The 12516-nt window shown below is 35.8% G+C and overlaps 1 protein-coding gene across 1 annotated transcript in view; it reads right to left on the bottom strand.

Annotated features, from left to right (window-relative positions):
- Window positions 1-12516, bottom strand: part of TTC6 (tetratricopeptide repeat domain 6) — a 213564-nt gene that overhangs the window by 19897 nt on the left and 181151 nt on the right. The window contains exons 21-25 of the mRNA XM_057543850.1: window positions 10900-11034; window positions 9606-9755; window positions 8643-8783; window positions 7252-7365; window positions 4107-4226 (exon numbers count right to left, since the gene is read on the bottom strand). Of these exons, the coding sequence (XP_057399833.1) occupies window positions 4107-4226; window positions 7252-7365; window positions 8643-8783; window positions 9606-9755; window positions 10900-11034 (660 nt within the window). The remainder of the gene's footprint in view (window positions 1-4106; window positions 4227-7251; window positions 7366-8642; window positions 8784-9605; window positions 9756-10899; window positions 11035-12516) is intronic.

Here is a 12516-nt window from a genome sequence, read left to right as displayed (position 1 = left end):
CTTACAAAAGTCAGCTTGACTCTATATATAAAATCATTGTGATGCTACATGGTAATTAGAAATTATCAGCAACAGACACAAATGATGACTTAGGATTACTTAGAATAAAGCTAACCGCAGGGCTTCCCCGGTGGCGCAGTGGTTGAGAGTCTGCCCGCTAATGCGGGGGACACGGGTTCGAGCCCTGGTCTGGGAAGATTCCACATGCCGCGGAGCAACTGGGCCCGTGAGCCACAACTACTGAGCCTGCGCGTCTGGAGCCTGTGCTCCGCAACAAGAGAGGCCGCGACAGTGAGAGGACCGTGCACCGCGATGAAGAGTGGCCCCCACTTGCCGCAACTAGAGAAAGCCCTCGCACTGAAACGAAGACCCAACACAGCCAAAAATTAATTAATTAATTTTAAAAAAAAGCTAACTGCAGTTTTTATGATTTTCCTCTTCTGCACTAGTTTTGTTTCTAATATGGATCATAAATAACAAACCACACAGAGTCACTCACATACAAAGCAAATTCCCTCCACTCCCTTCCTTCTGCTGATGAGTTTATTTGTAAGACTCTTCACCTGCACCATCTTCCTGTGTGTCAGAGGATGCGCTCTTGACCTCATCCTTCCCATCTCTGGAAACTTGCTCCATCACCTTCTTCTGTCCTTTGTAACTTTAATCCTTTTCTCACCACCCCGACCTAGTATGCCTTCCCTCAAACCTGCCTGCCCGCAAGCTACACACGGCTTTGTCTTTCTAGTTCCTGTCACTACCAATCTCTGAAAGCAGAGTCAACGCTCACCATCTCCAAGTCCCCAAACGCCATCAACTTCTTGTTGTTTAGTAAGTCCAATTTCATTTCGTAATTTGTAAACTGCCTCTAAAGGCATTTTTAAATTTATTTTTATTTTTCTCAAAGTAACTCATGTGTGCAGGGTAGGGTAGAGGGTCCAATGAAACTAGAAAACTCACAATGCTTACAGGGATGCCCCGCGCCACCTCTCCTTATCTCTGAGCCCCGCTCCCCAGAGTCAACCATTTTTACATCTTGCTGTTATTTCTTCTGCTATTTACCTCTGAATTTCTAAATAACATGAGTATTTTATCATGTTTAACTTCCAACATAGGATAGAACTTAGCTACCTTACAGCATCACTCCACACACCTCCCCTTCTCCCACCATCCCCATAGCCCTATGACAATGTGTTTATTTTACTCTTTATTTTACTTCCCTCAAGTGTAGAATCTTTGGCTACCCACTCATATTTAAGTTTTAAAATCTGGAATGGTAGTTTGGGGTGTCTGGGCACCTCTTCTCCACTATCTTTAACCTTGTGGGATTATGTCTTTTTTATTCCTTTACTGTCTTCCTGGTTTTCAAGAGGACAAAGAAATAAACAAATGTTCTCAATCCAACAAGCTTAACCATTAACTTCCTAAACAATTCCAGTTTAAATGCCGCACTCTACTTCCCATGTTCTTATGAAGATCACACAACTATCAATTAACTAACATGTGTTCAGTGCTCATCCTACTTGACCTTTCTGTTAATCAATCATTCCCACTAAAAATGTTTCCCTGGTTAGGTTTTAAGACTCTGCTCTCTCTTGGTTCGGCATTTAGCCCTCTTATTATTCAGTCATATATTACTTCATTGGTCTACCTCAGCCAGCCTCTTTTTAAAAATTTTTCAAATTAATTTTTTAAATTTGCAGAGGGGAGAAACATTTTTTTTGCTTTTAATTACAGGCATATCTTGTTTTATTGTGCTTCGCAGATACTGCACTTTGTACAAATTAAAGGTTTGTGGCAATCCTGCCTCAAGCAAGTCTATTAGCTCCATTTTTTCCAAAAGCATTTGCTCACTTCGTGTCTCTGTATCACATTCTGGTAATTCTCACAATATTTCAAACATTTTCATTATTATTGTATTTGTTATGGTAATCTGTGATCATCAGTAATCTTTGATGTCACTACTGCAAAAAACTTACAGCTTACTGAAGGCTCAGATGATGTTTAACATTTTTTATCAATAAAGTATTTTTTAATTAAGGCATGTACTATTTTTTAGATATAATGATATTGCACACTTAATAGACTACAGTATAAACATAACTTTTATATGCACTTTTATATGAAACAAAAAAGTCACTTATTGCTATATTCACTTTATTGCTGTGGTCTGGAACCAAACCTGCAATAATTCCAAGGCAGGCCTGTAGTGTTTGCAGGGCATATTTTTTTTTCCAGCTTTTTTACTTTTACCTATCTATATCTTATATTTAAAGTGTGTTTCTTGCAGTCAGAATATTGTTGGGACTTTTAAAAAATTCTAATCTGGCATTTTCAATATTTCAATTGGTGTATTTTGACAATTTCCATTTAATGTAACTACTGATAAGGTTGAATTTAGGTCTACCATTTTATTATTTGTTTTCTGCTGGTCTCCTCTGTTTCTGTTCCTTTGTTTTCTCTTTCCAGACTTATTTGGGATTATTTTAATTTTTTCATATTCCTTTTTAATTAAAATACTCTTTTTGACTGAGGAGGTCACATTTGAGAAGAAACGTGAAATGAAACGAGGGTGTGAACCAATAGGAGGAATATTCTACACATAGGGAACAGCTTGTGTGAGGACCCTGAGTCAGGAAGGGAGCCTGGCATTTCCAAGGAATAGCAAAAGGCCAGAGTGGAGTAACCTGAGTGGAGAAAAGAAGAACGCTGACAACGAAGTCAGATCAGTGAGCAGCAGTTAGGTCACTAGGGTCTTGGTTGGCCATAGTCAAGAGTTCAGATTTTATTCTAAGTGTGATGGGAAGTCACTGGAGGGTTCTGAGCACAGGAATAACTTGCTCTGCTTTATGTTTTTAAGAGGCCTCTTTGGCTGCTGTGTGGAGAACAGCATGTAGAGGGGAAAGAGCAGAAGCAGAGAGGCCAGTTGGGAAGCTACTGCAGTAATCCAGGGGAGAGAAGGTGGAGGCTGGAAGGAGGAGGAGAGCAGTGGCAAAAAATGAGAAATGACTGAATTTAAAATATGTTTTGATAGCAGAGCTGACCACACTTGCTCATGATTTAGATGTGGGATGTGAGGAAAGAGAGGGATCAAGAATGATTCCCACCAGACTATGAGCTCCTCAAGGACTAGAAATCTGTCTTATTGATATTTGTCTCCGCATCTTCAATGCCAATGTCAGTACCATGCCCTGTCTGAAGGAACACAGGATTTGGAATCAAGTGAGACCTGAGTTCAAATCTTGCCCCAGTACTTCCTGGCTGACTAAGACTTGATTTAACCTCTTTTGAATATCAGCTTCCTCTTCCATAAGTTACAATCATAAATTGTGCAGCATTATTGAGAAGCTGGCAGGTAGTAAGTGTGTGATAACTAGAGTTAATGTTGTTCTTAAGTACTAAATAAATACTTACTAGGTGGATAATACAGGCCCTTCACTTAATTCTCCAACAGCTGAGGTCTTTTGCTTCCAACTCCCATTCTCCTCACTTTCTCCACCCAACACTATTGCCCAGAGTTCCACAGATTTTTGCCTACACCAAACAAAGCTTCCCCTACCTGAGGGAATTCTGAGTGGTATACCTCAAAACCAAAACCTAAGGGAGTTCAACCCTTGAAATTACATTTCACCATAGTGTAAATTGCCTAGAATACAGTTTCTCAGACACTTCCTTAATAATAAGTAATTTTGTGGGACAGAATCTCAAAAGATGACTCCAGAAGTTGAAAAATAATATCAATACAAGGAAAATTGTGAATGAGAAAGAGCACTAAGCAGCGAAGTAAATGATACATAAATCATTTTATTGAGTTTTGTCTGTAGCTAAGACACTCCCTTAGGGGAGATGATAGTCTTGATATTTCATCAATTCTGATTTTTTTTTTTACATATTGGCTATTTATCTGTGTTAAAAACAAAGTAAAAAAAACACTTTTTTTGCAAAGATTCTATTACTCATTCAAAGTATTTCAACACAATTCTTGCTAAAGTTGAATTATTGCTCATCAATATTGCCATTTGTTATCAAGAAAAACTTTTTCACTGTTTTCAGAAGTGAACATGCAAAATCAAGCGGGTTCATTTTCACAAGTAAACAGAAAGGTTTACCTCTAATGCAAAACCGAACTGCTCTAGTTCTGTGTAGATGAGTCCACGATTAATAAAGGCGTTTAACGTCACAGTTTCTCCAGCATCAAGGAGAAGCACAATTCCATAATCTGTTAATGCCTAAAAATGAAATCATCACGTACAACCTAAAGTCAACTCTTTAGAGCATTACTGCATTGACCATGGACAAACTAGTACCTCATAATTAGTTCTTTCATGTGACAAAATTTATGGCCAAAAATAATCATTTGTTAGATTTAAAGGTTTCCCTTAATTAAATACTGTGGATGTCGCTCCCTCCTAATAAGCGGTGTGCGCTGCGCTTGCACGTCACATGTTATCTGTGAACCATCTGTGAACTACTTTTCTTGTGTATGGATTGAAGCGGGGATGCAACACCCTTCCCCAACTTAATAGTTTCACCAAATGACTGTTGACATTAAAGCAGAGCACTTGTTACCTTTTGAAATTTAATTTCTTTGTAGTGATTTATTGTTTTCTTCACTGAAACCTAAGTTTTATGGAGGCACCGATTGTCCATTTTGTTCACCATTGTAAAGCCAGTAACTAGCACCATGCCTGCACATACTAGGCATCTGATAAATTTTTGTTGAATGAATACATCATAAAGCAATGAAAACAGATCTTAATAAAACTAACAAATAAGCACTTGTTGGAATATTACTTCAATATTCTCATTTTTTAAAGATATTAGTCTAAGCTGAGAATCAACTCAGAGGACCTCTCTCCATTTTTTTATCTTTTTTTTTTTTTTTCATTCAATGAACAGCCTAGTTTTTACTGGTCATCTACTCTGTACCAGGTACGAGGAGCATCCCAAATTTGGGCTGGAGCTGAATCTCTTAATTCATTTTCCTTCTGAACATTTTGTCCAAAAGAGCCATATGGTTTCATCAGAAAAGGCCCAAATCATATCATATATGCCTGTAGCACATGCTAACTGAAAATGCAAATAAAACAGTATTTTACTATTTGCTTAGTGGTTCTCCTCTACTGTTTCATGATTGGGCACTCAAGCATCTAAAAGAATTGTACAATTAAATATCCTATATGTATATTGTGGCATAACTATAAATAAACATTGACAAGGCTGTAAAAATAATTTGTAACACTTGTAAAATAAAACAGAACTAGAATGTTGCCATTTTCCTTTCACAGAATCACAGAATTAAAACCTGTATATATATCAAGATGCCTTAGAAATCCACTAAGCAGCTGAATATGTGACACAAGAGGAAACAAAAGCTGGGAAATGAGATTTCATGAAGGTCACAATGAGCAGGTTTTGTGTTTTGCCTCTGCTATTATTACTGACTTTTCAGCCTTGGGAAAGTTACTTAACACTAAGCCTCAGTTTCCTCATCCACAAAAATGGGATATTAATAACTCATCATATTGTTGTAGAAGTCCACTTTAAAATATTTTGATTATATGTTGGTAAAGCATTTAGCCTAGTGCCTGTCACACAATAAGCCCTAAATGAGTGGTAACTGTTACTGTTTTTATTAATATAAGGCGATAGGAACCAGAATTCACCTTTTCTAGTTTTTATGAAATCATATCTTGGGAGTGCATTTTCTGCACAAAGTACTGGGTTTTCTCAGTCTTCTTATGGCAGGAATGCTGAGAAACGGGTTGAAGTAGACAAAAGGGAGGAGATGACACTGTTAAATGACATCTGGTCCACATGCTGGAGGTCAGATGGTTTCACAAAGCCACCTAAAGACTGTTAACCAGAAGCAAACAAACCTGCGAACACCAATACAGGTCCCTATTGCCTGTGTGACTTGGATGTGTTTCTAACCTCATTTCCTCATCTGTAAAAGGAGCTCATTGGATGAAAAGCGTTGGGTACCTGGCAGCTCTAAAATAACCAGTATGTTCTTATTCTAGTTAGGTTTCTATTTACGTAGTTTTTCGTGTTCTTCATTCATGGAGCACTAGCTCTGTTACACATCAGAGATAACAAAGATAGTAGTTCCCTGCCCCCACCCAGACCACTGTTTGCAGTTGAGGGTTACCCAGAAAAGGCAGGAGTCCGGGTGGGGAGGGAGCTGTCAAAGATACCTGCTGTGCAGGTTACTCTGATAAATGATCCTTTAATTAGCTCCTAGAATGGTTTACAACAGCCTGTGTTAAAAATTAGTTATTCATTTGTCAACATTTCTGGAGGAAACCTGATAATCCTGTTACCAGGAATTCTACATCCTCTTAGAAACAATGTTTCTCAACTTCTTCCTTCCATAGCAAATAAATTACTAAATTTCTAAATGTTTTAAACAGATTTAAATTTCCAAGTTTCCAGGAAACTGGGCAAGTGTGCCCACACACAGCAGCAGGTACATGATGCAGTCATTTAAAGAATGCTTCATTGACTATGGAAGTGGATAGAAACAAGGAAAGGGAAACAAGTGGACAGCAGAAAGGGAAGCAAGAGATCGGACAGAACACTAAGAAACGAGTGACCTGCTCCCCAGTGAGGGATCCTGACTGGAAAAGAACCAAACCAACAAGGAGAGAGTGGAGAAGGGGTAAGATTAAAAAATATAAAAGAGGGCTTACACTGGGAGCATCTGCATCAGGGCAAATAGAGAAAAAGGTTTGCTGCAGCCATCAGTCAGGCCTTCAAAACGCACAGATAATCCTGGTCACTGGTCCCTGAGCTGGAAACCATCACTCAAAACTCCCTGCTGCATCTGTGGTCTGACCACTGTAAAAAAAATACCTCCACAAACTATTGTAGTTAATGTTGAGATTTTGAAGCAAACAATATTGCTAGTGATCACTGCTTAAAAATTCTGCACACGTTTATCAGTAGAAACATTTTCTCGAATGAGAATTATGTCATACATTTAAATTTACATAGCCTTTAAATGCTTATATAAGCATTATAAAATTAATTTTTCATTTGACACTGCAGAGACTGTATAAGAAAATTTGGTAAGCACTAAAAAAGAAAATAAATATTCTTTGAAATGGTTCTTTGGTTTCTCAAGTTTTATGTGTATTTCCACAGAATTATTTTTCCAAAATTGTAACAAAAATAATAAGAAAATACTTTACACATGCTTTAAATAAGTTTACAAATGCTTTAAAGTGTTGTTTACTAAGATGGTCATCTTACCATTTGAAGTTCATTTATCTTGGTGTAACATAATGCTCTGTTATAAAATGCTATATAACTGTTTTTATCCATGTTGATAGCTGTAGTTAAATCTGTAATCGCTAGTTTATAAGTCTATAGAGAAAAAATAATTAAGTGAGAAGGGTTAATCATAATGGACTGAAATTTAGTTGTAAAATAAATTCTTGATTCTATCAGAGTTTTGGGAATACTCGTTTAACCATTCTGTGTATCATCTGTGAAATTAAGACAATCAAGCTAACCTTTCACAGAATTAATTAAGAAGGTCCCTTGGTAGGAATTGCTATAGTTTCTCTCACTTGCAAATAAAATTCAATATATAAACAACTTTAAATGATTATCTTATTTCCATTGTTGCTATATAGCAAGGAAAAAATTAAATTTCTTATGGATAAAAGAGAAGCAAGCCTTATTCATCCAGCAAACATTCACCAGAGCTTGCTTGCTTCTTCACTCGCACTGTCATATCACATAATCGTCATGTTTTCTATCCATGTTCTCTTTTGCTTCTCTTTGATGCTTCTCTGATACCTTAGATGATCCATTTATATAGATAGTAATTTTCATGGAATTAACAGGTAATGCAAGGTCTTACCTTTGCTTTAAGGTATTATTTGCAAAATATTTCATATGAAATGGCTACAAAGAAAGTTCAGAAAAGAAACACAGGGAGAAAAAAAGTATTCCTTGAAGCATCAGATATCGATAGTGTTGCTACACCCAGTAATTTCCATTTAGGAACCATAAACTCAAGTAACAATTTTGTTCTGCGTGTATAACTGTATTATTTAAAATAGTAAAATAATAAAAAATTTCAAACAATCCAAATGTCCAACAATAAAGTGGTTAAAAATACACTATGGTGGAATATTATGCAGTCATTAAAAATGGTATCTTCAAAGATTAAATATAAGAAGCAGGGCACAACACAGATTATGTAAGTAGCATAGTCACAGTTTTGGAAAGTATGTATTATATTTTATTAGGAAAAAAAGACAAAATTCAAATACATCAAAATGCTCTCAGGAATTACCATTTGATGGTGGGAAAACAGGTGATTTTAATCTTCTCCTTTATTCTTCTCTGTATTTTCCAAATTCTCTACAATGAATATTACTTTCCTAATAAAAATATATAATCAGTGCTATTTAAAATGCAAATGTCAAAAATAAATAGCGCCATTTTATGAAAAATTATGAATTGAAATCCCTTTGATGTACTGTCAAAGTGTAACGCCTTCTATGTAGTTCTGCCTTCATACCATGGCAATTCTCCTCTCACAGAGGAAAAAAAGGAAGTGAGTCCCTCCTTGGCACCCGAGCAGCCACCCACTCTAAAATACCAGAGAACAAGGTAGGAAATTGCCTTACCTTGTTGTAGTATTTCAGAACTCCTCTGTAGATGTAGGCACGCACACTCTGAGGATAAATTTTGATGGCCTCATTACAACTCAAGATTGCTTTGGAGTATCTGCCTTTCAAACCATAGTAGGCTACTCGACTTAAATATGCCTTTTCAGAGAAAGAGGGGAGGAAAGCAGGAACAGATATTTTAGTAAAAGCATCAGTTCTACCCAAATATATGGTAGCTGGAACAAATTTATGCCACCCAAAGATGGTATAAAATATAGACTTTTTGTCACTCTCTTTTATTAAGAAAATTTCAAACATGCAGAATAATTGAAAGAATAGTACAGTAAACACCCATATGCCTACCACCTGGATTCAATAATTATTAACATTTTTCAATTTTGTTGTATCTATTTTTTTCTGAACTATTTGAAAATAAGTTGTACACATCATAAAACTTCACCCCAAGTCTTCCAGTATGCATCTCCCGTGAAGACATTCTCCTACATAACCACACTACCACTGTATATCTAAGAAAATTAATAGTATTTCCCTAAAATCATCTAATATTTCATCCACATTCAAATTTCATATGCTTTTAAAATCAAGATCCAACGGAGTTTCACCTATTGGATTTTGTGTTGTCTCTAGTCTCTTAAGAGGCAGGAATCAATGTGACAGCGAACCAAGAAGTAAGTAAAATTAATAACATAGTATATAAAATAATTATTAATAGCTACATTAAAATATTTACAATATTTGTATACACCACAACTCATGAAGCACTTTTACCTATATAATTTCCCTGTTGGAAATCATATTTTTAGTTCAAGAGGAAATACAGATATATGGATTATTAAAACTGCTGAAAAGTAGGTAAAACTAACTGACTGTTGCTAACTAATAACAATAACATTTAAAGATTTAATAGTTTTAGCAAATTTAACACACTTTCCAAACCACTGAAATTGTTCACTTAAATACCTGGTAATGTTTTGGATTAAGGGTAATTGCACGATTAAAATCCAGGATTGAACTATCCTTGTGGAGTTTTACTTTACAAAGCCCACGTTGATAAAAGCCTTCTGCAAAATTAGGATCTGCTTTCACAGCTTTTGTAAAAGAATCAAAAGCCTAGAAGAGCAAATCATGTAGTGAGTAGAATGTATTAATTTAAAATGTTAATAAATTACAGTATATAACTATTGTTGAAAAGTTTTCATTTTAGTTTTTGGTCATTTTAAATATGTTTCTCCCAGTGAACCTTGTGGAGCAAAAAAAATTTATGAACAAGCCAGATTTATTATTATAATTTACAGGTTCCCTTACTCCCAGACTAATGTCTGCATAATCCATGTTGTTACAATACTTCCAGAGGTGTAACTTCAATAATTATTCTTCCTGTTGCGTTTCTTCAAAGAAATCACAATTAGTACATTTATTTTCCATGTGGGCCAGCAGATATATGGTTATAAAATTTCAAAACAATGGAACTCCAAAATTTTTCCTAATATTGTAAAGCAAAGCTAGGTTTCCTCTGCTTGTCCAAAAGGCTAAAAACATGAAAAATATTTGTAATTAATCTTATATTTATTGTAATTTCCTAATGGAACAACTAATCAAGTGCAACTCTTTTTTAAAGTTATGAAGACGCAAGTTTCAGACACTGTCCACCCCTATGAATATAAGGACTGGAATGGTGTGTGTGTGTGTGTAGTTGTGGAATATTCAAAAATAGCCAATGGAAAATACATATTTATCATATCATTGAAAATTTTGAAATGGAGAATTGTGTGAAATAGCCAAATACTGGATAAATACATAATAATTGAATCAACTGGTTTTCATTGAATCTGGTTTTATTCTGATTTGAATTGCTCAGTTGTCAATAAGAGAAATCAAACAGTGTCCTAATCATTTTCCATTTATTCTACATTACAATGAAGCACTCAATATAAAGTACTTACAATTTAATAAGTAAATTTATACTAATGTGATGAAATTTTGATATAATAATTTCTTACAATTAAATTTGTTTAGTGGGAAACATGCATTAGTCTTCCAAATAGTGTTGACAAACAAGCAACAATAAAGTGTTTGAATAAATAAAACAATGTAGTAGGTTTTGCAGGGTGCAGACTGCCTATAGTAAGCCAAGCTTTATATGAAGCTTTGGTCTAGTCACTCACTGTTTAGGTAGCCTTCAGAAATGGAACTGAATGCAAGGAAACAATTTCTAAAACCATAAAATACCTATGCTCTTAAGTATACAAAATACCAGTTGTAAGTTGCCTTCCTCCATGTAACAAAGACCCAAGTGATACAGACAGTCTGATGAAGCTGCTACGGCATTTCGTCCTTTATCAGAATGAGAAAAGATATCCAACGCCTTTTTAAACATTCTCATGGCTTCCTATAATGATTTTAAAAAAAAGAGAGGGAAGGGAATGTTTCTTTCTAATATTTATTTAACACAATAGCCTTAGATGTTAAAAGGAATCCTGAGCACACAGCCCTACTCTCATTTCACAAGAGGACACACAGATCTAGTAAAGACACAGATCTTGTCAGTGCACCAAGATGGAGGACTTCTGACAGGCAGGAAATCTGACCCACCCAGGTGCCTATCCTACAGGCAGGTACGTAAGCAGGGTTACACAAGTGGACTTTTGGAACTATAATTTCTAAATTCTAAAGGGTATTTTCTCGTAGTCTTAAATCAGACTTAAATTTATAGACCAATTTATGACCAATTTCCTAGTAATTCTCCTGAAGGGAATGCCAGGCAGCTATTAGGTAGTAAAAGTTCTCCACTGATAATATCTGAGGTTGTTTTAATCAACTTTTATTTTGTCCTGCTATGCTCTCAAGGGGGTTCCATTGACACCAGAAAATAAACTAACATCAAAAATTACCCATTTACACTATTCTGTCAAAATAGTTGAAATTCCTAATGAAAAAAATTCAATTTTCCAAATAGAAACGCGTTTTCATGACTAGCTACTCAATGTGTTTACCTAATACATAGAAATACAGCTACTTGTGACTCTTTAGCCCACTTTCTTAATTATATTAAATTGCTAAAGAAACAATGAGGTTTAACTTGGATATGCTGTGTCCTTTGTGCCCACCCTTAGTTTACATCACACGTCTACAGCTTACCTCAACATTCATCCTTCCAGCCTCACTCTCAGCACATGCCTTTGCAATAGAAAAAAATGCATCACCTTCTCAATTTCCCTCATTTTTACTTTTCAAAGTCTCTATATCTTCTTCATTTCCATCTTTTTTTCTCCTGTCTTTGAATTGTTTCCTTTCTTCTTTTCAGAGCTAACTCCTCAAGCTGTGCCCTTGACCCCAACTCCTTCTGTCCCGCCTTCTGCTTTTGGATCTCTGCCCCTTCATTGCCTCCTGGAGTCCATAAAGTCTTCCATCACATTTAAATTTAAATGAACACATCTTCACTTCCTCCTCTAGCTTATGTCCCACCTCTCTTTCCTTCACTACTCTAAAAAGTAGTGGACGCTCTCGTAGGGCAAATGGACATTCCAAACACAGTACTGCGGCAGCCGTGTGGAGAAAAGCTTGGAAGAGTTCAGCACTATTATATAATTCAAACAAAATACAAATATGTTCTGGACTAGGATAATGACCAGAGAAATAGAGAAAGGAAGTGGATTTGAGAGACATTTAGAAAGTAGAACCAAGAGAGCATGACTATTGATTGGGTAGAAGAGGGACACAATCAAAAGTGACTTCAGGTTTCAGGGAGGTTAAAGTAAATTTAAGATTATTCCAAAGAAGGAATTTGATATCATAAAGGTGTCAATTCTCCCTAAAATAATCTAGAGATTCAATACAATTCAATCAAAATTCCAACAGGGTTTTTAATGAA

The sequence above is a fragment of the Balaenoptera acutorostrata genome, chromosome 3, assembly GCF_949987535.1.
Source record: "Balaenoptera acutorostrata chromosome 3, mBalAcu1.1, whole genome shotgun sequence".
Taxonomy (NCBI): Eukaryota; Metazoa; Chordata; class Mammalia; order Artiodactyla; family Balaenopteridae; genus Balaenoptera; species Balaenoptera acutorostrata.
The sequence above is the reverse complement of the archived record's forward strand: the minus strand, read 5'-3'. Positions and strand labels throughout refer to the sequence as shown.